Below are 27,918 nucleotides of genomic sequence, written 5' to 3'. Positions count from 1 at the left end.
GGCGGGGAGGAAGAAAGCCGGACTCCTCCGCTAGTAAAAGAGCTACACACACATAGCGGAGGAGTCCGGCGAGAAGACCCCCGAAGACGGAAGACCCCCGGAGCTGTGCAATAAAATATTTTTTCCCTGTGTTGTGTTTTTTTTTGTACTTTATTTCACAGGTGAATGGGTAGGGGTACATTGTACCCCATACTCATTCACATAGGGTGGGGGGCCGGTATCCGGGGGCCCCCTTCTTAAAGGGGGCTCCCGGATTCCGATAAGCCCCCCGCCCGCAGACCCCGACAACCAACAGCCAGGGTTGTCGGGAAGAGGCCCTTGTCCTCATCAACATGGGGACAAGGTGCTTTGGGGTGGGGGGGCCGCGCGGCCCCCCCTTCCCCAAGGCACCCCCCATGTTGAGGGCACGCGGCCTGGTACGGCTCAGGAGGCGGGGCGCGCTCGCTCGCCCCCCTTTCCTGGCCGGCCGGGTAGCGTGCTCGAACAAGGGTCTGGTGTGGACTTTGGGGGAACCCCCACGCCGATTTTTTTCGGCGTTGGGGTTCCCCTTTAAGCCCATTCCAGGCGGCGGAGCCCGCGACGTCTCCTTCGCGGGCCCCGCCTACCTGTACACGCGCTCGAAATGGGCGGACTTTCCGAGCGGGAACAGTCCGCTCATTTCGAAAGTACAGCGGACAGGCCCACACACGGGCGGACTGTTCGCTCAAACACAGTTTCAGCGGACAGTTTTTCGGAATTTCCAAAAGACTTTGTCCGTCCAACTGTCCGCTGAAACTGTCCGCTGAAAGCCCACACACGGGCGGACTGTCCGCCCAAACACTGTTCAGCGGACAAGGTTGGGCGAACAGTCCGCCCGTGTGTACGCGGCCTTAGTCGTACCTCATTATTTCCAATGAGTACCATTCATCCGCGCGACTTCAAGTCACAGCAACTTCAAAGTAGTCCCGACTTTGATGCCATAGATGGCCATAGATCATCAAAAGCTTGCAACTTTCAGGATGCACAAGTGTGAAAGGAGTCTTAGGCCAAATTGTATTCTGCTACATTTCTTTGGTGAAAATAACCCAAATCAGATTAGTCTGTAGGAAAGCTACAGAGTCCACAATCTATGGTCTGATAATTGATCAATTTTGATGTACTGATGGCCTCTTTAATTTCTTGAGGCCCTAAAAAACACCAGGAAAGTACAAATATCCCCCAAATGACCCATTTTTGGAACATAGACAGTACAAGGTATTCATTATGAGGCATGGTGAGTGTTTTGAAGTTATAATTTTTTGTCACAATTTTTCGGGAAATAAATAAAAAAAATGTCTTTTTTTTTTTTTACATCCCGTCACCAGTGCAGTACGGCATCATATCACTGCTATAGCAGTGATCAGGACACTGCCTGATGACAGTATGAAAGGCAAAAAAAAAAAAAAACACAACCAAAGTGTTACTATGGTAACACTCCATTGCTCTGGTCACAGCATGGAAAAAAAAAAAAAAAAATCATACTTTTTTTTACAAAGTATGAATTTTTCTTTTTTATATGTTTCCATGCTGTGACCAGAGCAATGGAGTGTTACCATAGTAACACTGTCTAGGAAGGTGATCAGGTTTTTTCTTTACACCCGACTGCTTATAATAGTGAATTTTAATGTTATAAGCAACCATTTATTTCTGAATGATAACTATCCATTCAGTGTTTACTATTGTGATTGATCCTGTCTGTACCATGTGATTGCTGTCACCAATTAGAGATATTAACACAATTGTTGAATTGCAAGAATTAAAGCCATCTATTGTGTATAACTTACGTGATCTGCTGTGATTGGTCACAGTGATCACATGGTACCAGTAGTGGGCTGGTACACTGATCTGTCATCCACTGTGTCAGGTGACAGATCACGCCGTGCATGTGAGGTGTGTTCGGAGGAGGAGGTCACATGATGTCTACCCAGAATGTCCCATCCGGCCATCAAAGTGTTAACCAGTCCATGTATTAGAACGCTCATATACCGCTTTTGAAAATAGAGAAGAGCACAGCCAAATGAATTTCTTACCATCCAGTCCTGGGATAACATCTGACTTGGGCTTCGTTTTCTCCTTATCCTCTTTAAATTCCTTTTTAAGGAGTTTTACTATCTTCTTGCTGTGATTTGATTTCTTTATTTTAAAAACTTCTTCCTCTATATAGTAAAAGATACCATAAAACAAACGATCAGTAACTACAATGGTCAGGAAATAACACATTACCCTTTTCCCTCCACTGCATGCTGGGACGTGTAGTGCCTCATCCGGGGGGGGGGGGGGGGGGGAGTAAGCCCTGCTGGGACGTGTAGTGCCTCATCCGGGGGGGGGGGGGGGGGAGGAGTAAGCCCTGCTGGGACATGTAGTACCTCATCAGGGGGGAGGCGTCGGCCCTGCTGGGACATGTAGTACCTCATCAGGGGGGAGGCGTCGGCCCTACTGGGACGTGCCTCGTGGGGGGGAGGAGTCGGCCCTGCTGGGACATGCAGCGCCTCGTGGGGGGAGGGGAGGAGTCGGCCCTGCTGGGACGTGTAGCGCCTCGTGGGGGGAGGAGTCGGCCCAGCTGGGACGTGCCGTGCCTCATGGGGGGAGGAGTCGGCCCTGCTGGGACGTGTAGTGCCTCATCGGGGGGAGGAGTCGGCCCTGCTGGGACGTGTAGTGCCTCATCGGGGGGAGGAGTCGGCCCTGCTGGGACGTGTAGTGCCTCATCGGGGGGAGGAGTCGGCCCTGCTGGGACGTGTAGTGCCTCATCGGGGGGAGGAGTCGGCCCTGCTGGGACGTGTAGTGCCTCATCGGGGGGAGGAGTCGGCCCTGCTGGGACGTGTAGTGCCTCATCGGGGGGAGGAGTCGGCCCTGCTGGGACGTGTAGTGCCTCATCGGGGGGAGGAGTCGGCCCTGCTGGGACGTGTAGTGCCTCATCGGGGGGAGGAGTCGGCCCTGCTGGGACGTGTAGTGCCTCATCGGGGGGGTGTCGGCCCTGCTGGGACGTGTAGTGCCTCATCGGGGGGGTGTCGGCCCTGCTGGGACGTGTAGTGCCTCATCGGGGGGGGGTGTCGGCCCTGCTGGGACGTGTAGTGCCTCATCGGGGGGTGTCGGCCCTGCTGGGACGTGTAGTGCCTCACCAGGGGGAGGAGTCGGCCCTGCTGGGACGTGCCGTATCGGGGGGGTGGGTGTCCATTGGCGGCCCTGCTGGGACGTGTAGTGCCTCACCGGGTGAGGGGGGAGTCGGCCCTGCTGGGACATGCAGTGCCCCATGGGGGGAGGGGTCAGCCCTGCTGGGACGTGTAGTGACAGATCAGTGGGGAGGAGTCTGACCCCCCCGACATGTAGTGCCTCATCGGGGGTGTCGGCCCTGCTGGGACATGTAGTGCCTCATCGGGGGGGGGGGGGGGTCGGCCCTGCTGCTACGTGTAGTGCCTCATCGGGGGGGCGGGGGGGGTCGGCCCTGCTGGGATGTGTAGTGCCTCATCGGGGGGAGGAGTCGGCCCTGCTGGGACGTGCCGTATCGGGGGGTGGGTGTCCATTGGCGGCCCTGCTGGGACGTGTAGTGCCTCACCGGGTGAGAGGGGGAGTCGGCCCTGCTGGGACATGCAGTGCCCCACGGGGGGAGGAGTCAGCCCTGCTGGGACGTGTAATGACAGATCGGTGGGGAGGAGTCTGCCCTGCTGGGACGTGTAGTGCCTCATGGGGGGGAGTAGTCAGCCCTGCTGGGACGTGTAGTGTCTCAAAGGGGGAGGAGTCTGGGTGGAGACATACTGGGACTTGTAGTAGTTTTGCACTCATGCACCGCCCACTGGGGGGGGGGGGGGAGTCTATCACCGGTGGTAAACCCAGTTATGCATTGCCCATCCCCCACACTCACCCTCCTCGTCATCCTGGAAGCTGAGTAGTTTAGATTTGGGTTCTCTGGCCCTGGGGGCCGCCTGGACACCCCCGCCGTCTGTGTGAGTGAAGCTGGGGGGTGGAGGGGGAGGAGGAGGCGCGGCGGGGGGCTCGCTGTACTCAGGGGCCTCATGTTCCCTCTCCTCTTCCTCCGAGTCATTCCTCTTCCTCACATTCACCCGCCGAGCCTTGCGAAACATAGCGGACCGGCCACACCGAACAACACAGCACTGAGCAACGCCGCGCCGAGCTCTGCACCACACACAGCGCGCTCAAGGCACCGCTAACACCTACAGCGACCCCTACCAGACGGCGGCTTCCACTGCACCGCGCCAACTACACCACCACAGCCAACAGCGACCCCTACCGGACGGCGGCCTCCACTGTACCACCACAGCTAACAGCGACCCCTACCGGACGGCAGCCTCCACTGCACCGCACCGCACCAACTACACCACCATAGCCAATGCACCGCGTTCGCTACACCACATTAGCCTCTAATACACAGAGCGCACCAAACTACTGCTTTCCGCAGCGATCCCTCCTTCTGCACGGCGGCCTCTCATGCACCGCGCTCTCTACTGCACGACTGCTGCCCACAGCGACCCCTACTGCAAAGCAGCCTTCACTGCAACACCAGTGTCTGCCCTAATGAATGTGTTAGAGCAACACCTAGCGGCGGAGCCTGCTCATCACCGCGCTTGAACTAGGCTTGGAATAATAGCGGCACCTAGTGGTTGCCAATGACCCAGTTCACCTCAGTGTTCATTTAGGCCTCATGTGCACTGCTGCTGATAAACAGACGTTTAGGAGCAGTTAGTCACTTTTTTTCAACTGCCGCTGAACTCTCCTATATGTTATCTTATCAGTATGGCCCCTTTCACACTGGGGCGCTGCTTTACTGTCGTGTTAGCGGTGCTATTCAGCCGAAAAAGGGTTAAAATCATGCGCTTTGCCAGCGGTATAGCCGCGCTGCCCCATTGATTTCAATGGGCAGGAGCAGTGAAGCAACAGTGTATACACCGCTCCGTCTCCGCTACAAAGATGCGCCTTGCAGGACTTTATTCCCCTCCTGCCAGCGCACCGCTCCAGTGTGAGAGCCCTCAGCTGTTTCAAGCTGTTTGGTGCCCATGCGAACTAGACGGGGTCTAACCTTTTCCAAGAGAACGTCAAAGGTGGCAATTGACATGCGTGTTAAATTGTAAAAAAATTCTCTGGGTAATTACGCAGCTGAACATACATATTAGAAAAGTATCCTGTCGACATGTGTTGGGCTATCAATGGATGTGTCCAGTAACGAAGAACTCTGGTCCTCTCACGCAATTTTCGACATCTTTGGAGCCTCAGCAAAAGCAACATCAGGAGCATTTCCTCACACATTTCCTCACACACGCTCATCATGTGATCCATATTAACAAACCAACCAAAAAATAACAGCTATTTACAAGCACACGGCTTTCTCAACTGCTACTCACACTGTTCCCTCACAGAATGGCTGAAACAATTAATAAATACTTGTTTTTAGTGCTTTCTAATCATTTGGGAGGGTCTCCTGAGGTTATCTTTAGTAAACCCTTCTGAAGACAAATGTGGCTAAACACACGTTTTTAAACGTGGCTTACTAACTGTGATGTACCAGCATTCAGGAGATGTTGAGAAACGTCCCATGTACATGAACAAAATTGACGTTCTGCCAGCTACGCATGCGTTCTATCGCTACCAGGTTTGCTAAACTGACAGAACACCTGCAGTCAGAAGGCGGTGTCCTGTCAGAAAACCGCTACCCATCAGAAAATGTAACGGAAGTGACGTTCTGAGCAAGAAATGCTTACTGTGCATGCGCCACGCGTTCCATTATGGCCGCTGTTTTGTCAGATTAGGCAACCCGTCAGATCTTGTAACGGAAGTGATGTTCTGTCGCCGCCATCTTGTTACACCCTGCACTCGTTCACAGTAATGATACAGTGGGAAGCCGGCAAGCATCTTTTTACACCCACCGGGGTCTTGCATTTCACACTTATTTTTACCAGTAAACTGAGCTTATATAGTGAAATACAGTATTTAAAAATCCGTCTGTTTAGATGTTGAATTTTAGCCACTTCAGCCCCGGAAGATTTGGCTGCTGAATGACCAGGCAATTTTTTTGAGATTCGGCACTGCGTCACTTTAACTGATAATTGCGCAATCGTGCGATGCTGCACACAAAATTGATGTCTTTTTTTTTTTTAACAAAAATAGAGATTTCTTTTGGTGCTATTTGATCATCTCTGTGGTTTTTATTTTTTGCGCTATAAACAAAAAAAGAGTGACAATTTTGAAAAAAAACCCACTATTTTGTACTTTTTGCCATAATAAATATCCCCATTTCTTTTTTTTTTAAAGCAAATTTTTTCTCAGTTTAGAATTCTTCTACATATTTTTGGTAATAAAAATCGCAATAAGCATATATTGATTGGTTTGCGCAAAAGTTATAGCGTCTACAAAATAGGGGATAGATTTATAGCATTTATTATTATTATTATATTTTTTTACTAGTAATGGCGGCAATCTGCAACATTATGGGAGACACATCGGACACTTTTGACACATTTTTGAGACCATTGGCATTTATACAGCAATTAGTGCATAAAAATGCACGGATTACTGTAAAAATGTCACTGATAGGGAAGGGGTTAACTGTGTTCCGTCTCTGTGTTCTAACTGAAGGGAGGAGGGGACTTGCTAGGGGAAGAGATAGATCGGTGTTCATACTTTGTATGAACAAACGATCAGTCTCTTCTCCCCTCAGAGAACCGGGATCTCTGTGTTTACACACAAAAATCCTGGTTCTCGCCATGTCACAAGCGATTGCGGGAGCCCGGCAGACATCGCATCGGCTCCGGGGGCAAGCAGTGCTCGTGCGCCCCTAATAGCCCAGTCGTGCCATTCTGACGCAGTACAACTGCGGTGGCTAGCAGGCAAGGGGTTAAAAGCGAAGAACGCTGCTTTGAAAAATGAACATCAAAACCGTCTGACGGATTTCAAAATCCTGTATTTCACTATATAAGCTCAGTTTACTGTTAAAAATAAGTGTAAAATGCAAGATTCCGGTGGTTGTAACAAGATGTCTGCTTGCTTCTCTCTGTATCTTTACTGTGGACGAGTGTTGGGTGTAGCAAGATGGCGGGGACGGAACGTCACTTCCTTTACAAAATCTGATGGGTCACCTAATCTGACGAAACATTGCTATGCGTTCCAATAGGTTTCTTAAGCATCATACACATTATCAGGTTTTCCTTCAGATTCACCAAAACCATATAATATGAGGTCAAGCCTTAGGCGTTTCAATGTGTATGCAATCAGGCAGGCCCTTGCACTACATGATTTTGATCTGAAGACAAAAATCAGCAGAAAATCTGATAGTGTGTATGGGGATTTAATCTGACATAACATGAAGCCAGCAGTGGACATTTTCTTACACCCAGACCAGCAGGCAGAAGGTGGCGATCTTTGTACACCTGGCACTGCTGAGGGCAGCACAGTGGTGTAGTGGTAAGCGCTTTCACCTAGCAGCAATAGGGTTGCTGGTTCAAATCCCGACCATGACATTATCTGCCTGGAGTTTGCATGCTCTCCCTGTGCCTGCCTGGGTTTCCTCTGGGTACTCCTGTTTCCTCCCACACTCCAAAGACATGCTGGTAGGTTAATTAGACCCTGTCCAAAAAAATTGGCCATAATATATGTGTATGTGTATGTCAATTTTATAAGTGCGTCGGGACCCTACAGGTTAAGGACCACATAAAAAGCTGCAGATGGACACTGGTGGCAAGAAAGCACCCTGAGACAATTCAGTTTGCATAGGTAGCGCTATACAAGTCATTCATTCACTGCTCAGCACCAAACTGATTATATACTGAAATAGACTATTTAACTCGGTCGCAGTGAAATTGTTTAATTCAGTATATGAGTTAACTGCTAAAATAAGTGTGAAATTTAAGACTTGCCAGGATGTAATGCCACGTACACACGACCGGACTTTCTAGCAGACTAGGTCCATCGGACAATCCGATCATGTGTGGGCTAATCCGATCGTTTTTCATTTTAAAAATCTGATGGGCCTAGAAATAGAATATGTTTCAAATCTGTCCGACGGAGTCAATTCCTATTAGGAAAACCGTTCGTCTGTGTGCTGGTCCGTCGGACCAAATACGACGCAAGGGAAGCTATTGGCTACTGGCTATTGAACTTCCTTTTTTAGTCCCGTCTTACTTCATCACATTCAAAACGAACAGACTTTGGAACAGACTTAGTCCATTTGTGTGTGGCCAAGTCAGTTCGTTTGGAAAGTCCATCGGAACTCCGCTGAAAGTCCATCGGGAAGACCGTTGGACCTTTTCTGCCGGAAAGTCCGCTGCCACAGTCATTTTCTGTCAGATTAGGAAACCTACTGAAACACATAGCGGCCATGTTGGAATGCGGAGCTCATGCAAAATAAGCAATTTTGTTTTCAACGTCACATCCACTGCATTTTCTGATGGGTAGCGGTATTCTGATAGCATTTTCTGATGGGTAGCGGTATTCTGATAGAACAGCAGCAGCGGACATCTTACTACACCCAGCTACGTTTTGAATTTCAGGGTGATTTTAGCAGTAAAGTGAGCGTATATAAATAAATATACTATGTTGACATCTGTCTTGATGTTACATTTTGAAAGAAGCTGGACACCAGCAGTAGGAAGGTGGCGGAGGCCATGTTGGTACACCCCACACTGCTCAGCGCTAAACCTTTAGGCTTTCAAAACTAAACATCCAAAACAGCATCACAGATGTCAATATACTATATTTATTTATATACGCTCACTTTATTGCTAAAGTCACGCTGAAATTCAAGACGTAGCTGGGTGTAGTAAGACGTCCGCTGCCACCTTCTCACTGCAAGTGTTCTGTCAGAGGAGAAAACCTGGTAGTGGTGGAACGCATGAGCAGCTGATGGAACGTCACTTCCGTTCGCTGATCTGACGGGTTCGCTAATCTGACAGAACACCGGCATTGAATTTTAACGTGCCTATAGTGTTAAAACACGTTCTCAACACACCACAAACGCTCTTGTGATTTTTTTTTTTTAAAGGAAGTGATTTAGAGGAAGCTAACCCTTTCACGACCAGATGTTCTTGACCCTCCTGATGCATGTTGTCAATTCAGGCCTTCTCTCTGTGGTTCTTGTGGTGCCTCTAACATCAGAGCATGGATTCCTATACTATTGTCTGGCTGACGCTCGGCTTGCTGCAGGCAGTGCTGATTTTGGAGCGAATGGCCGAGCAGGAGAGGAAGAGGGGGTTGTGTCCATACCAGAGGTGCCCAAGAGTCTCTCGAAGATCTCCCATGGGGCGGTTTGCCATCTTGTATTAGGAATTGCACTCCCACCGTCCAAAGTCTTTTGATTATGTCCGTAGGAGAATCTCAACATTTAATGTCTTGCTGGAAATCACTACTCCTGAAAAAATTGACGTTTTAAAAAAGTTTATTTGTATTGATACATGTTCCCCCCCCCCTTGCATATAAGCCTTTAAAATGAACACTTTTGATTTTTCGCGTTCATGTCCCATAGACTTTAACGGTGTTCGCATGTTTGTACAAATTGTTCAGCTCATCCCTAGTGAGAACCTTCTTCCCTCAGCCAGAACACTGAAGATGGGCCGTGGATGAGTCTTCCAGCATGACAATGACCCAAAACATACCAACAAGGCAACAAAGGAGTGGGTCAAGAAGAAGCACATTAAGGCCATTGAGTGGCCTAGCCAGTCTCCAGACCTTAATCCTATAGAAAATGTATGGAGGAAGCTGAAATTTCGAGTTGCCAAGTGACAGCCAAGAGGTTACCAACCTGGTAACCAACTACAAGAAACCCTCTGTGCTTGCCAACCCGGGTTTCTCCACCAAGTACTAAGTCATGTTTTGCTTGGGTATCAAATACTTATTTAAACATTGTGCCTGGGGGGTCCCTTTAGTCTGCCTGTAATTAGCACCTCTTTCCCACGCTTATAACTACTGCAGCAGAATTACATTTTTAAAAGGAAAAATGGCATTTAAAATTGATTTGGCTGTAATGTATTGTCGGGACCCGGCAATATACATAAAAAATCATTGAAAAAAACTGGCATGGGGACCCCCCAAAATCTATACCAGACCCTTATCCGAGCAAGCAACCTGGCAGGCCACAGGAAAATGGGGGAGGGGGTGGATGAGAGGGCGCCCCTCCTCCTGAACTGTACCAGGCCACATGTCCTCAACATGAGAAGGGTGCTTTGGGGTAAAAAACAAAACCATAGTAAAAAACTTCAACAAAAATCAAAGAATGTTCAGAATATATACAATATATACATAGTCCACTACCAAAGCATTTTTAGAAAACTATTCACATAAAACAGCAGAGTGGGCCTAAGCGGCACAACCCATCACCTGTGTACACAGCCATTTATCATAAATTAATGACAAATTATAAAATCTAGGGTGATAAGAGACAGACAGCCACACACGGGAAAGAGACTCCTGGCAGTCAGGGAGGCCTGAAAGCCCTCCACGCCTTCAACCAAGCCCCCTGACCCCACTTGTCTCTCTCAAGCTCCCGAATCTTCCCCACCTCATGCAAAATGTCATACACCACCACCTCAACAAGAAGGATTTTATACCGAGTTCTGACCTGACACGTTCCAGGTGATATAACGGATTACTAGGCTAACTAAAAAAAGTGTATCCAAACAAAAAACGTCGCCAGTATTGAATTCTCCATACACCCACTCAGCATAACCCAGCCTGTTTGTACACCTCTATGTTAAAAAGGCAATGAAGCAGAAAATGGTCCATAGTCTGCTCACCTGCACACTCCTCCTGAGGACAGCTGTGATCCATCTCACTGCGGAATTTTGGGCCGGAACATAGAGTCTCCCATGGAAGCACAACCAGCCAAGATCCCTACATTTAAGGGGGACTCTATCCAAATGAATCAGTCTTAACCCTGCCCTCAAAACTGGGCCTGGGCAATCCCTTAAGGCCAGTGGGTCATGAAAGACTTTGCTCAAGACTCGACTCATATGGACTTTCCTCGGAAACGATCTGAGATCTTCAGCCGACAATCACCACTGCAGCAGTAACTTGAGGCACAGAGCGACACAGGCCAGTAGTTGACCATAAAGACCCCTTAGAGTATTCACTTGGCCACCTTCTTCTCAAAGTCATAGAAAAGGCCTAAACCAAGATCTAAATATGCCTACCCACCCAGGAGGTCCACTGCAAGCATATTACCAATGTTAAACCTGAGAAAAAGCAGCAAAAAGAAAAGAAATGGGATGACCATACCTAAGCCACCCTCCCTCCTGGATAGATAGGTAACATTGCTCTTGATGGGGTTCAGTCTGTTCCCCCACAGCATCGGTAGGAACACACTAATGACCCTAGCATAGAGAGACACTGGCATGATGCAGACAAAGCTGACATACAAGAAGATCGGAATCAGGAAAGTCTTAATCAGATCAACCCTTTCCCTCAGAGATAACTTCCATATCTTCCAGCTGACCACCTTAGTATTGGCAATTTCCAGTCTGCCTTCCCACTTTTTGAAGCCATAATCGCCGGGTCCAAATTCAATGCCTAGGATCTTCATTTTTTCTTGGGGTGCTGGAAAGGGCTTCGAGAGATCAAACCCCTTACCTTCCTTTCCCATCCAGAAAACTTCACTCTTTTCCTGATTGATCTTGGAGCCTAAAGCTTCAGAGTAACGTGATGTCAGAGAGACCACCTCCTCCACTTCATCCATCCCAGTGACAATCACGACACATCTGCACAGGCAACAAACCTCAATGACGGCTCACCCGGGAGCCCCACTGGTACCCCACACAACATGCCGCTCTCTAGTCTCCTGATGAAGGGGTCGATTGCAAACACATAGAGCAGGGGACTCAGGGGACAACCCTGGCACACCCCAGAGCCAACCTCAAAGGACTGCCCAACCATTAACAAGAGGAAAGCTTTCTGCCCCCTTATACAAGACTTTCAACCAACCTACAAAACCACCTGGCAGACCATACTGATGGCGAGAAAGCAAAGACTCCGCTACTGACAATAGGCACCAGAAAATATCTTTGCCAGCACCTTTCTATCGACATTGAGAAGGCTGATGGGGCGCCAATTCTCAATCATCAAAGGAATTGCACCACCTTCCCATTTAAGAATGATTACATTTAGTCTCGGACCCCCAGCAGAAGCCAGAGCCCCAAGACCAGATCCTGGGGTGCTCAAAGCGGTAGTTGTAGGGGGAAAACCCGCTTGGAAGTGGAGTTACCAGGAGCACAGCTTACCACCTCAGCAAATGTAGGCTTATCAGGGCTAAGGCCCCACACTGATGTAACATTAGTCTGTATATTATTATTAATTGCTTGGACTGAGCTGGGACAATTGCCCATCACATTTGTGCTGGGACAATTGCGATCAGTCACACACATATTCAATTTCCCATCAGGAATAGTCACAGTTTCTGCTGCAATACCAGCTGTCTCCTGAAGCTGAGCTGAGTCTTCAGCAGCTGTGGGGCAAACAGCTTTGGACTCAGCTAAAGGAGGGTTAACAGGCTGGGCTGGCACTTGTAGTTCCTTCGCAGGAATGTCATTTTTTAAATGCAACTTTTGCTGCACTGCAGCATCAGCACTGCTACACATAGCATTAGCAACTTGATTGTCAGTGGGCACCCTTGCAGTATTACTCATGGTGTTAGATGGCACAAAAACAGTTTTATCCCCTGCTTGGGGCTTGACTTTATCAGGCACATCATCAGTAATGTCTTCATCACCAAAGGCCAGCTGATACCCCCCCCCCCCCCCGCTTAGGAGACTCCATTGCCGGGATGGCCCTCAGCATGCCTCCTGATTCCTGGGAAGATATGGGGCGGCTTATCCTTCCCTGAGAGGGCAGGTGGTCTCCTCCTCCACTTCCACCTTTGCCATCCTTGCAAACCTTTGATCATTGCCAAACTTGAAGGGCACATATCTTCCTTCCATCATTGACACAATGGTCTCCTGGTGTTCCACCCAGACTTTAGCCAGTTGGATTTCTGAATCCATTGATCTGCGGTTCCTGCTGTGCAAGCCCTCAAGCTGCCTTTGCACACGTTTCAGCTGCGCTCTGAGTTTGTAGAGCTTGTCTCTCTCCCTATTCAGGATGTAATCCCGGCCACCACTCGCTCCCGAATGGCTTCTGAGCCTTCATCCTCACCAGGGGCAGAAAGATCCCCAGCCATGGTTTGTACAGGGGCAGGCATGTCACCCGACGGCTCAGGAGATGGCTGCGAGCTTCCAGCAGGAGAGGCCCCACTGGCCACCATGGCTTCCCCAGAAAGGGGCCAGGAGAGCTGGGAGAGATTTCACCACACTCACCTCTCACACAGATCACCTGGAGAATCTTCAGAATCAAAGCAGGAGAGACACCTTCCTCCTGACACACTTGTGCTCCAATGATGGCTGGGGCACTATCCCTTCCACTGACACTAATGATGGGGCACTATTCTTCTCACTGATACCAATGATGGGGCACTATTCCTCTCACTGACACTAATGATGGGGCACAATTCCTCCCACTGATACCAAAGATGGGGCACAATTCCTCTCACTGATACTTATGAGGGGACACTATTCCTCCCACTGATACTAATGACGGGGCACTATTCCTCTCACTGACACCAATGATGGGGCACTATTCCTCTCACTGACACCAATGATGGGGCATTATTCCTCCCACTGACACCAATGATGGGGCACTATTCCTCCCACTGACACCAATGATGGGGCACTATTCCTCCCAATGACACCAATGATGGGGCACTATTCCTCCCACTGACACCAATGACGAGACAATGTTACTGATGCCAGGACAGTTTCTACTCCTATTGGCCACAGTCCAGCCTCTCTAAAATCTGAACTATAATAAATTGGCCCCTTGTTTAGAAAGTTTGGAGACCCTTGCTGTAAACAATATGCTGTGATCAATCCTCTATTTAAACCAATAAAGTGCTTTTCCAAATGTCTGTGCTTGCTGTTCTTTATTGTCTCCCCACCTGTGTCCCACAGCAACCAGAAAGTGCCTGTGCTTATTCACCACCCCCCTTGTGAGTAGCACTCACCGAATAATGGTGACCCCTTATGTTGAATAAGAAAGTCAGTAGTGCTTTACATTTTCTGCCATCAGACATCCTCTGCTTAGACTCCTCTGGGGGTACCTTCTCACCACCGCTTCCACTTCCAGTCCCACTTGGGTTCAAGAGTTCAAAGAGGAGACACACAATAGTGTCATTCAATTTATTAACTCAAATAAAAAACAATTTCCGCACTTATATGCCCTGTACACACAGGATTTTCCGACAACAAAATCCATGTTTTTTTTCCCCGACGGATGTGGGCTCAAACTTGTTTTGCATAAACACAGTCACACAAATCTTGTCGGAAATTCAGAGCGTCAAGAACGCAGTGATGTACAACACATACGACGAGCCAAAAAAAGTTCAATAGCCAGTGCGGCTCTTCTGCTTGATTCTGAGCATGTGTGGAACTTTGTGCGTCGGAATTGTGTACACACAATCGGAATTGCCGTCTGACGGATTTCAAAATCCTGTATTTCACTATATAAGCTCAGTTTACTGTTAAAAATAAGTGTAAAATGCAAGACTCCGGTGGGTGTAACAAGATGTCTGCTTGCTTCTCTCTGTATCTTTACTGTGGAGGAGTGTTGGGTGTAGCAAGATGGCGGGGACGGAACGTCACTTCCTTTACAAAATCTGATGGGTCACCTAATCTGACAAAACATTGCTATGCGTTCCAATAGGTTTCTTAAGCATCATACACATTATTAGATTTTCCTTCAGATTCACCAAAACCATATAATATGAGGTCAAGCCTTAGGCGTTTCAATGTGTATGCAATCAGGCAGGCCCTTGCACTACATGATTTTGATCTGAAGACAAAAATCAGCAGAAAATCTGATAGTGTGTATGGAGATTTAATCTGACAGAACATGAAGCCAGCAGTGGACATCTTTTTACACCGTGGCCAGCAGGCAGAAGGTGGCGATCTTGGTACACCCCGCACTGCTCAGCACCAAATTGATTATATACTGAAATAGACTATTGAACTCGGTCTCAGTGAAATTGTTTAATTCAGTATATAAGATGAGTTAACTGCTAAAATAAGTGTGAAATTTAAGACTTGCCTGGATGTAATGCCACGTACACACGACCGGACTTTCCAGCAGACTAGGTCCGACGGAATCAGTCCGTCAGACAATCCGATCGTGTGTGGGCTAATCCGATCGTTTTTCATTTTAAAAATCTGATGGGCCTAGAAATAGAATATGTTTCAAATCTGTCCGACGGAGTCAATTCCTATTAGGAAAACCGTTCGTCTGTGTGCTGGTCCGTCGGACCAAATACGACGCAAGGGAAGCTATTGGCTACTGGCTATTGAACTTCCTTTTTTAGTCCCGTCTTACTTCATCACATTCAAAACGAACAGACTTTCGAACAGACTTAGTCCATTTGTGTGTGGCCAAGTCAGTTCGTTTGGAAAGTCCGTCGGAACTCCGCTGAAAGTCCATCGGGAAGACCGTTGGACCTTTTCTGCCGGAAAGTCCGCTGCCACAGTCATTTTCTGTCAGATTAGGAAACCTACTGAAACACATAGCGGCCATGTTGGAATGCAGAGCGCATGCAAAATAAGCAATTTTGTTTTCAACGTCACATCCACTGCATTTTCTGATGGCTATGCCAAATATGCCTACCCACCCAGGAGGTCCACTGCAAGCATATTACCAATGTTAAACTTGAGAAAAAGCAGCAAAAAGAAAAGAAATGGGTTGACCATACCTAAGCCACCCTCCCTCCTGGATAGATAGGTAACATTCCTCTTGATGGGGTTCAGTCTGTTCCCCCACAGCATCGGTAGGAACACACTAATGACCCTAGCATAGAGAGACACTGGCATGATGCAGACAAAGCTGACATACAAGAAGATCGGAATCAGGAAAGTCTTAATCAGATCAACCCTTTCCCTCAGAGATAACTTCCATATCTTCCAGCTGACCACCTTAGTATTGGCAATTTCCAGTCTGCCTTCCCACTTTTTGAAGCCATAATCGCCGGGTCCAAATTCAATGCCTAGGATCTTCATTTTTTCTTGGGGTGCTGGAAAGGGCTTCGAGAGATCAAACCCCTTACCTTCCTTTCCCATCCAGAAAACTTCACTCTTTTCCTGATTGATCTTGGAGCCTAAAGCTTCAGAGTAACGTGATGTCAGAGAGACCACCTCCTCCACTTCATCCATCCCAGTGACAATCACGACACATCTGCACAGGCAACAAACCTCAATGACGGCTCACCCGGGAGCCCCACTGGTACCCCACACAACATGCCGCTCTCTAGTCTCCTGATGAAGGGGTCGATTGCAAACACATAGAGCAGGGGACTCAGGGGACAACCCTGGCACACCCCAGAGCCAACCTCAAAGGACTGCCCAACCATTAACAAGAGGAAAGCTTTCTGCCCCCTTATACAAGACTTTCAACCAACCTACAAAACCACCTGGCAGACCATACTGATGGCGAGAAAGCAAAGACTCCGCTACTGACAATAGGCACCAGAAAATATCTTTGCCAGCACCTTTCTATCGACATTGAGAAGGCTGATGGGGCGCCAATTCTCAATCATCAAAGGAATTGCACCACCTTCCCATTTAAGAATGATTACATTTAGTCTCGGACCCCCAGCAGAAGCCAGAGCCCCAAGACCAGATCCTGGGGTGCTCAAAGCGGTAGTTGTAGGGGGAAAACCCGCTTGGAAGTGGAGTTACCAGGAGCACAGCTTACCACCTCAGCAAATGTAGGCTTATCAGGGCTAAGGTCCCACACTGATGTAACATTAGTCTGTATATTATTATTAATTGCTTGGACTGAGCTGGGACAATTGCCCATCACATTTGTGCTGGGACAATTGCTATCAGTCACACACATATTCAATTTCCCATCAGGAATAGTCACAGTTTCTGCTGCAATACCAGCTGTCTCCTGAAGCTGAGCTGAGTCTTCAGCAGCTGTGGGGCAAACAGCTTTGGACTCAGCTAAAGGAGGGTTAACAGGCTGGGCTGGCACTTGTAGTTCCTTCGCAGGAATGTCATTTTTTAAATGCAACTTTTGCTGCACTGCAGCATCAGCACTGCTACACATAGCATTAGCAACTTGATTGTCAGTGGGCACCCTTGCAGTATTACTCATGGTGTTAGATGGCACAAAAACAGTTTTATCCCCTGCTTGGGGCTTGACTTTATCAGGCACATCATCAGTAATGTCTTCATCACCAAAGGCCAGCTGATACCCCCCCCCCCCCGCATAGGAGACTCCATTGCCGGGATGGCCCTCAGCATGCCTCCTGATTCCTGGGAAGATATGGGGCGGCTTATCCTTCCCTGAGAGGGCAGGTGGTCTCCTCCTCCACTTCCACCTTTGCCATCCTTGCAAACCTTTGATCATTGCCAAACTTGAAGGGCACATATCTTCCTTCCATCATTGACACAATGTTCTCCTGTTGTTCCACCCAGACTTTAGCCAGTTGGATTTCTGAATCCATTGATCTGCGGTTCCTGCTGTGCAAGCCCTCACGCTGCGTTTGCACACGTTTCAGCTGCGCTCTGAGTTTGTAGAGCTTGTCTCTCTCCCTATTCAGGGTTTAATCCCGGCCACCACTCGCTCCCGAATGGCTTCCGAGCCTTCATCCTCACCAGGGGGCAGAGAGATCCCCAGCCTTGGTTTGTACAGGGGCAGGGATGTCACCCGACGGCTCAGGAGATGGCTGCGAGCTTCCAGCAGGAGAGGCCCCACTGGCCACCATGGCTTCCCCAGAAAGGGGCCAGGAGAGCTGGGAGAGATTTCACCACACTCACCTCTCACACAGATCACCTGGAGAATCTTCAGAATCACAGCAGGAGAGACACCTTCCTCCTGACACACTTGTGCTCCAATGATGGCTGGGGCACTATCCCTTCCACTGACACTAATGATGGGGCACTATTCTTCTCACTGATACCAATGATGGGGCACTATTCCTCTCACTGACACTAATGATGGGGCACAATTCCTCCCACTGATACCAAAGATGGGGCACAATTCCTCTCACTGATACCAATGATGGGGAACTATTTCTTCCCCTGATACCAGTGATGGGGCAATATTCCTCCCACTGACATCAATGATGGGACACTATTCCTCCCACTGATACTAATGATGGGACACTATTCCTCCCACTGATACTCATGATGGGGCACTAGTCCTCCCACTGATACAAATGAAGGAGCACTATTCCTCCCACTGATACTAATGACGGGGCACTATTCCTCTCACTGACACCAATGATGGGGCACTATTCCTCTCACTGACACCAATGATGGGGCATTATTCCTCCCACTGACACCAATGATGGGGCACTATTCCTCCCACTGACACCAATGATGGGGCACTATTCCTCCCAATGACACCAATGATGGGGCACTATTCCTCCCACTGACACCAATGACGAGACAATGTTACTGATGCCAGGACAGTTTCTACTCCTATTGGCCACAGTCCAGCCTCTCTAAAATCTGAACTATAATAAATTGGCCCCTTGTTTAGAAAGTTTGGAGACCCTTGCTGTAAACCATATGCTGTGATCAATCCTCTATTTAAACCAATAAAGTGCTTTTCCAAATGTCTGTGCTTGCTGTTCTTTATTGTCTCCCCACCTGTGTCCCACAGCAACCAGAAAGTTCCTGTGCTTATTCACCACCCCCCTTGTGAGTAGCACTCACCGAATAATGGTGACCCCTTATGTTGAATAAGAAAGTCAGTAGTGCTTTACATAGGATTTTCTGCCATCAGACATCCTCTGCTTAGACTATTTCCGCACTTATATGCCCTGTACACACAGGATTTTCCGACAACAAAATCCATGTTTTTTTTCCCCGACGGATGTGGGCTCAAACTTGTCTTGCATAAACACAGTCACACAAATCTTGTCGGAGATTCAGAGCGTCAAGAACGCAGTGATGTACAACACATACGACGAGCCAAAAAAAGTTCAATAGCCAGTGCGGCTCTTCTGCTTGATTCTGAGCATGTGTGGAACTTTGTGCGTCGGAATTGTGTACACACAATCGGAAATTTCCAATAACGGATTTTGTTGTTGGAAAATTTGAGATCCAGATCTCAAATTTTGTGTGTCGGAAATTCTGAAGGAAACTTTCTGACAACAAGTCCCCGTCGAACATTTTCTGGCGGAAATCCTATTGTGTGTACGGAGCATTATTGTTCATATGCCAATTCAGCCTCCATGGTATTCAATGGCACCTTCACTTTCTCATCAAAATGGCTGTGTTCTCCACCGGCAGGAATTGATGTTCCTCTGAAAATGTCACATGGACGAAACACGTTGAGCGGAGCCACACTCTTGATGTCACTTCCGGCCAAAATCATAGGTGTTAATGTAGCCTAACAGTACTCATAAGTACTGCCCACAGAGATAGAGGAATGCCATTCCCCGTCTCCCCCGTGAAGTATGACGTTGGAAATGACAAGGATTTTGTGATTTCCAGTTTCAGTGCTGACTAGACATTAGCAAAACAAAAAAAAATGTTCTGTTTCGTTATTTATAGAAATTAATTTAGTTCATTTAATTCATTTTCAGAATTCGTTTAGTTTATTTGGGTTCGAATGGATTTGTTATTTACATAAATTTGTTTAGTTAAATTTGTCAAATTCATTTAATTCATTTTTGGAAATTAATTTCATTCTTTCTAACTCAAGTCAACCGACTTCTAAAAATTCTAATTCCATTTCAAATCCATTAAAATTTATTCTATTTGAAATTCGAATTTAGGAAGAAGGTTATATTGCTATATTGCTATATTCTATTCTATTGTTTTTTTTTCTATTATTTTAGATTATTTCATTTTGAATTGTATTCTATTCTTTTCTTTTCTATTCTATTGGAATTTAAACTTATTCTATTAAAAATTAGAATGTTAGAAGATGGTTATATTCTTTCTATTTTATTCTATTCTTTTTTATTTTCTATTCTAATCTATTCTTTGCTATTCTAATTTATTCAATTCAAATTTCAGAAGAAAGTTATATTGTTATATTCATTCTATTCTATTCTATTATTTCATTTTCAAGCCTATTCTTTTCTGTTCTATTTGAATTTATTCTAATCGAAATTAGAATTCTGGAAGATGGTTTTTATATTTTATTCTATTCTATTGTTTTTTTCTATTCTATTCCATTTTATTCTTTTTTTTTTCTATTTGAATTCAAATGTATTCTAATTAGAATTTCAGAAGAGGGTTATATTCTTTCTATTTTATTTTATTCTTTTTTATTCTATTCTATTTCTTTATTTTCTATTTCATTATATTCTATTCTTTTATTTTCTATTTTGTTGTATTCTATTTTAGTATATTATTTTCTATTCTATTCCTTTATTTTCTAATTTATCTGATTCTCTTCTGAGATATGAATTTGACTCGAAAAGTATTCGAATTTGATTAGAAACAATTCGAATTCGACTAGAAAACCATCCAAATTTTGTCTGAAAGTTTATTTATATTTTGGATCCATTTAAATTAGTTATTATTGTAATTTGGAGATTCAGATACATCTAAATTCCAGGCATGCTCAATTTTATAACTTGACACGTTTGGTATTTATTTACTTGACACAACCTCTTCTGTTATATTTTACCAAAAAAAAAAGAAAAAAAATAGGTATTATATTGTGTTTGGGTGCACTAAAATGTATTTAAAGAGGAACTCCAGCAATTTGTAAATAATTTAAAAGTCAGCAGCTACTGATACAGATATTGTAGCTGCTGACTTTTAATAAGCAGTCACTCACCAGCCCATAGAGTCAAACAATGACTTCACCTGGGGGCAATTATTTGCTGGTCTTCGGTCCCCAGTGATGTCATCTTGATCTGTGTTAGGCTAGGTTCACACCAGAGCGATGCGGGAACGGTTCACACTGCCCTATGCGGACTGCTGGGAGTGTCAGTGAAATGTTAATGACACCCCCAGATCAGTCCGCATATCGCAGTGCGATCTGCAAACTCGGACAGGAATCGGATCGCATGGTGTGAACACCCATGCGATCCGATTCTGCTGCGGACCAAAAAAAGGGTCCCGTGCGAGTTTGCGGCGGGTGCGATGCAAATTCAGCCATAGTATCTGTATGGCTGAACTCGCATCGCACAGAGATTGGATGTGATTTGCACTGCAGTGTGGTGCGAATCACATCCGGGTCTCCTAGCCGCAGCGGTGTGAACCCAGCCTAAAGCTGACTGTGACTTCCAGCTGCTTCAAAGCCAGCTCCCCATTGCATATGGCCAAGATACTCTGCGATTTCTGAATGATCCTGCAGCCTCCTGGGATCAGTAACATTCCCAGGAGGTTTCTGATGGGGGGATGGTAAATTTCTACTTTTCTTCTCTAGGAAAAACAAGCTGAATTGGGAGCGGGTACCTGCCAGAAAGAAAGTGTTTTTTTATTTTATTTGTGTTTGAAAAATGATTGCACCAAAATCATGTGACGTTAAAAATTGCATCAGCCACCATTTTATTCTTCAGGGTCTCTGCTTTAAGAAAATGTATAATATTTGGGGGTTCTAAGTAGGGTTGAAGCGATACTCTTTTTTTTATTATCGATGCATACGAATACCAATACTTTCGGTCAATTACTCACTGAGTACCGATGCGGTGCGCTTTGGGTCCATACAAAATGAATGGGCTCAAATCACACTGCAAAGAATCGCATTCATTTTCCCCACTGCTCCTGTGTGAACCCAAGCTTGTCATAGTGAGTTCAACCTGGGATCACACAGGAGAAGTGCGGGCAACCACATGTGATTTGGACAGGAATCGCGCTGCATTTCTTTTCAAATTGCATGCGATTCTTTGCAGTGCGTTTTGCACCCATTCATTTTGTAGTGTCAAAGTGTCAGTTTTGGGTATCAGAGCATTTTCACGAGTACTCGTGAAAATACTCGGTATCGGTAGATTACGCCCCTTTCCGCAACTGCCCGCCCCTTTGCGCAAGTGCCCCGCTGCCTGCTGGGAAACACACAGTTCCCAGAGGCAGCGGGGACCGTCCGGATTGCGCGGCGCGGCTCGCGCATGCGCAGTAGGGAACCGGGAAATGAAGCCGAAAGGCTCCATTTCCTGATTCCCATACCCAAGATGGCGGCGGCAGGACCCGACAGACGACCTAGCGATCGGCTTCGGGTGCCGACATCGCGGGCGCGCTGGACAGGTAAGTTTCACTATTTTAAAAGTCAGCAGCTGCAGTATTCGTAGCTGCTGGCTTTAAAAAAAAAAAAAAAAAACGCGGAGTCCCGGTGGACTCCCGCTTTAAGACCTTTCCGTTTAACCCTGTGTTATCCAAACTCTGTTCAATGAAAAGTGTAAACTCACCACATAAACACTCTATATACAAAATAAAATTCCCCAATAAAGATCAGAACATGATGTTCACATTTGCATGGAAGCACAACTGAATGAATGCTGATTATTTAGAGAATTACAGTATTTATGTTTATTGAGGATTTTTTTTTTTATGTACTAACAGTTAAACTTCATACACACAATACGAAAATTGGATGAAAAATACCACTTTTGAAATGTTCGTGCATATGAGCGTATCATTTTTATTAGACTTGTGCACAACGGAAAATTTCGTTTAATTTTGGTTCGTTGTCATTTGTAAAATACATAATTTCGTTCTGTTATATTCGTTATGTTACATTAATATGTTTTCGGATAATTCGTTATTATTCGTAGCGTGTCGATATTCATTATACTGAATCTCGAATCATATCGAATTCATTCGTTATATGCGCTATAATTTTGTTCGTATTCATTGAATTTCAATATTTATGTATGTATATACATTCGTGATAATGATTCGTAGTTTGGAAAGTCGTTTGTTTATTGAATCTTTTAACACACACAATGACAATATCTCTTCTCCTCGGCTCAAATACAATACAACACCCTTCTAACTCAGTTCTCAGGAATGCACTTTGCCAGTAATCCAACCTCCGCCACAAAATTAATCAGCTGATTGGACTATAAGATTTAGTTTGAGCTGACCTTTTGTTTCATTAGATCTTTAAAGAATTACCGAATCATGGTGAATTCATTCGTAATATCCGCTATGATTTCTTTCTTATTCGTTGTAATTTGTAATTTTTTTATTCGGACATTCGGATGCATCCGAATGTCCGAAAGATGCAAAATACGGCCGAATTTCGATTTGTTACGAAACGAATCGCACAAGCTTAATTTTTTATTTTTTTGGTGGGGGAGTGGATCTTGGGTGGGAGTTCCCACACTTTTTTCCCCAGGACTTGACCCCTGATTCTTCTTAATGAAAGTTTGTGGAACTAGCAGCCGCTATATTAATACAATAACATTTAATCCATAAGCCATAAAGAAAATTCCGAAAAAAGTCCTTAAAAAAGAACCCTAGTCAAACGAGTATCTGAACATATCTATAATATTCAGAATGGATATACAGTAAAACCTTGGTCTGAGAGCGTTTTGCAAAACAAGCAACATTTTTAAATACATTTTGACTATATATATATATATATATATATATATATATATATATATATATATATATATATATATATATTTTATACAAGCAATGTCTTGATATACAAGTAGCGTCACATCTAGGGATGAGCTTCGTGTTCGAGTCGAACGTACGTTCGACTCGAACATTGGCTGTTCGGCCGTTCGGCGAATTCCGAACGTTTGGGCCGTTCGCGTCAAAATTCGAGTGACGCGCGCGCGGACCACAATGCACTGCGGTGGCGCAGTGCATTGCTGCCCCATGATTGGCCAAGCATGCACTGTGACCCCGCATGCTTGGCCAATCGCAGCGCCGGCAGCGAGGAGAGCCATGATTGGCCACAGGCATCCTGCCTGTGGCCAATCATAGCTCAGGCTGTGTAGTGCACGCCCCACACTATATAAGGCCGCCTTTGAGGCGGCCTCGTGTAGTGTGTTACTTAGCATCTGAAGCAGTGGGTGTTCTGTGTACCTTCAACACAGTACACACCAATCGTTTTTGGCTGATTTCCTATCTTGCTGCTGTGTAGTGGTTGTTGTCTGTGCCTGACTGCAGTATACACCACTATATTCACCTCACCTATATAGCTAGTGATCTAGCTTTAACCACTTAACAACTGCCCATTGCCGATTAACGGCTTCAGGGGGGTTGTTTAACTCTGAGTTAAACAACCCCCCTGAAGCCGTTAATTAACGGCCTCCCAGAATTCTGCTCTCGCGTGCCCCGAGGTGTGCGCACTCGAGAGCATCCGTGACCGCCGGGGCGCATCACGGATCACGGTAAACGGCCGCTCATAGCGGCCGTTTACCACGTGATTGCTCCGTCAAATGACGGAGTGATCACTTGGAAACAAACCGGCGTCATGTTATGACGCCTGTTCCTCCCTCCCCTCTCTGTACCGATCGGTACAGCGGAGGGGAAAGAGATCGGTGTCAGCAGCGATGTGGGCTGCATCTGCAGTGCCCACATCGCTGCTCACCGAATTTAACCCCTCAATTCCCTGCCAATACTCTGCAATACCAGTGCATACTCTGCAGTACCCTGCCATTACTCTGCAGTACCCCGCCATTACTCTGCAGTGCAGTACCCTGCCATTACTCTGCAGTACCCCCCATTACTCTGCAGTAACCCCCATTACTCTGCAGTACCCCCCAATACCCTGCAGTACCCGCCATTACTCTGCAGTAACCCCCATTACTCTGCAGTACCCCCCAATACTCTGCAGTACCCGTCATTACTCTGCAGTACCCGCCATTACTCTGCAGTACCCCCAATACTCTGCAGTACCCTGCCATTACTCTGCAGTGCAGTACCCTGCCATTACTCTGCAGTACCCCCCATTACTCTGCAGTAACCCCCATTACTCTGCAGTACCCCCCAATACTCTGCAGTACCCGCCATTACTCTGCAGTACCCGCCATTACCCTGCAGTACCCCCAATACTCTGCAGTACCCTGCCATTACTCTGTAGTACCCCCCAATACTCTGCAGTACCCTGCTATTACTCTGTAGTACCCCGCCAATACCCCGCCAATACTCTGTAATACCCTGCCATAAATTGCCATACCCAGCCATACTCAGAGATACCCAGCCATACTCGGTGATACCCTGAAATACCCAGCCATAGACGCCCCCCACCCCTCACCGCCCTCCGGTGCTTCTACCAACTCGCCAGTACGATCAAAGCCAGAATCTTTTTTTTATTTTTTATTTCAGGCTTCCCAGCCTAGAGGTGAGATGTGGGGTCATATTGACCCCCCAGATTTCACTGTAAAGAGGACCTGTCACCCCATATTCCTATTACAAGGGATGTTTACATTTCTTGTAATAGGAATAAAAGTGATCAAAAATATATTTTTGGGGAAAAAAATGTCAAACTAAAATAAATAAAGTAAAATGAACAATAAAAAAATAAAAAAAAAATTAAAGCGCCCATGTCCCCATGTGCTCGCATGTGCCACACATGTGAGGTATTGCCGAGAATGTTAGAGCGAGAGCAATAATTCTAGTCCTAGACCTCCTCTGCAACTCAAAACATGTAACCAGTAAAAAAAAAATTAAAGCGTCGCCTATGGGGATTTTTTAAGTAGCGACGTTTGGCGCCATTCCACGGGCATGTGCAATTTTGAAGAGTAACATGTTTGATATCTATTTACTCAGCATAACTTCATCTTTCACTTTATGCAAACATTGGGCTAACAAGTGGTTAATAATAGAGCTTGCAGTCAGTAGTGTTAGGAGATAGTGCGTGCTGTCTGCGTGCTCTGTACCCAGTACATACCGCTATAATATAGGGCAGGCCCCTACTTTCAAACATCCAACTTACAAACATCTCCTACTTGCAAACGCAAGGAGACAGCAGCAAGTGAGATGAAAAAAGATGGACGACAAAACAAATTATACAGGGGTGATAACCCTTCCCTATGTTTTCCAAAAAGCTTAAAGATAGTTTTTTTGACTGGAGCTACACTTTAAAAATGTACCGGTTGAAAATGACAAACAGATTCAACTTAACACAACAAACCTACACAGTCCCTGTCTTGTTTGCACCGCCTGTATACTGCTGTTCTGAGTATATAGGGCCTGGGGGCCACACGCATTTCCTTTTTTTAATATGGGTACGGGGTTCCCCTTAATATGCGTACAAGACCCAAATAGGCTGGTAATGAGCAGGGAGGGCTACCCATGCCATGTTTCTCAATGATTTTCAACCATATTGCAGGAACCAGATATAACATTAAAACCGCAAGCAGTTTTAAATGGTGTTATTTCCGTTTAATGTCATTGTGTGCAGGGACTGTTCTAAACACGGGAAACACGTGGCACTTCACAGGCATACTACAGACACCCCCCAGGCACCATATTTAAAGGAATATTTAACTTTTTTTTTTCACTTTAATCGTCATTAAAATCAGTGCTCCCGCCAAAACGGCAGTTTTTAAAACTTTTTTTTGCAGTGACCCATGTCCCCTGATGCAGGAGGCAGGTCCCCAAACCCTTTTTAGGACACTATCTTGCATATTAGCCGTTAAAATTAGCACTTTCCAATTCGAACGTTCGAGTCCCATAGACTTCAATGGGGTTCTAACGTTCGTACCGAACGCGGGGGTCGTTCGCAAGTTCTGGTGCGAACCGAACCGGGGGGTGTTCGGCTCATCCCTAGTCACATCACAACTGAGTATAAAAGAGAAAAGAGGCGCCTCTAAGTGTAGCAATATGGTTACATTTAATGATGAAGGTACAACATTTAGCAACTCACATGGTTGATGAGTAAAACAGGCACATCTAAGTATGCAGGCATCCAAGGTAAAGCTGTCCACATAGACCATCCTCCTCACTGCCATCTACATTGTCCCTTCCACCCTGCGCTCCACAAGCGGGTCAATCATTCTACAGCAAGATAGCCTTTCTGGTCACGACTGCAAACTGACAATGGTGAGAGACAGCGGTGTGGGGGGTGTGGGGAGGGCCACTAACGTGATTTGGTAACTGCTCAAGGGCCACAATGAAATGAAATGGTTCAGAATTTAGAATTTCTATTTTGAATAGCATAATGAAAACTTTCCTCCTGCAGCTCCTGCAGGTGTTTGGAAGAGGAGGAGAAGCTGTCTTTCAGCGGTTGCAGGAGGAAAATGGAGACTACAGATTCCTGTATATGCCCACGCAGCCCCTTCTGTCTAGGTGTAAAAGAGTGTGTGATGGGGAGGCCGCATAGGCCCCCCTGGAACATGTGGTGGAGTCACCATTGCAACCCCTCACACTACACCAATGGTTGGGAGGGTGTGGTAAAAACAAGGCTCAACTATGTGGTTTTATCTCTCCCCGATCCAAGAGTGTAAACGAGCCCTTACTGTCCCGAGCCCCTTATAAGGCTGCTTTCACATTGATGTGTTGCGGGTTTACAAATGCCTGCGAGTTGGCTGTGCTTTGCCATACACTCCTATTATATCTTCTAGGTGTGGTGCACTTTCAGAGAGCACAGCAAGAAAAAATAGAAGCGTGCTTCCCTGGTTTGGGGTTGAGGGCCACATCAAAGGGCTCCAAGGGCCACAGGTGGCCCTCGGGCCGCAGGTTGAGCACCCCTGGTCTATGTGGACACCTTTACCCTGGATGCCAGCATTCTTATGCCGCGTACACATGATCAAACAATCCGGTGGAAAAGTCCGGCAAACTCAAGTCCGCCAAACAATCCCCCAGTGTGTAGCCTCCGGCATACTTTTTTGACCCGACAGTACGGCAGACTTAGAATTTTGGTTTGCACAACAATCTGCCCGCCGTACTCGCATTTCGGCAGACAATCCGGCCGTGTGTATGCCAGTCCGCCGTACTTTTGAAATGAGCGGACTTTTCC

At 46.4% G+C, this 27,918-nt stretch overlaps 1 protein-coding gene across 1 annotated transcript in view; it reads right to left on the bottom strand.

Annotated features, from left to right (window-relative positions):
- PAXBP1 (PAX3 and PAX7 binding protein 1) overlaps nt 1-4,487 on the bottom strand; it is a 57,516-nt gene extending 53,029 nt beyond the window's left edge. Inside the window, exons 1-2 of the mRNA XM_077479974.1 lie at nt 3,878-4,487; nt 2,049-2,174 (exon numbers count right to left, since the gene is read on the bottom strand). Of these exons, the coding sequence (XP_077336100.1) occupies nt 2,049-2,174; nt 3,878-4,097 (346 nt within the window). The 5' untranslated portion in view covers nt 4,098-4,487. The remainder of the gene's footprint in view (nt 1-2,048; nt 2,175-3,877) is intronic.
- Between the last annotated feature and the right edge of the window lie 23,431 nt (nt 4,488-27,918).

Source organism: Lithobates pipiens, unplaced genomic scaffold (assembly GCF_037356315.1).
Source record: "Lithobates pipiens isolate NorthernLeopardFrog02 unplaced genomic scaffold, aLitPip1_a1.2 Scaffold_16, whole genome shotgun sequence".
Classification (NCBI taxonomy): domain Eukaryota; kingdom Metazoa; phylum Chordata; class Amphibia; order Anura; family Ranidae; genus Lithobates; species Lithobates pipiens.
The sequence above is the reverse complement of the archived record's forward strand: the minus strand, read 5'-3'. Positions and strand labels throughout refer to the sequence as shown.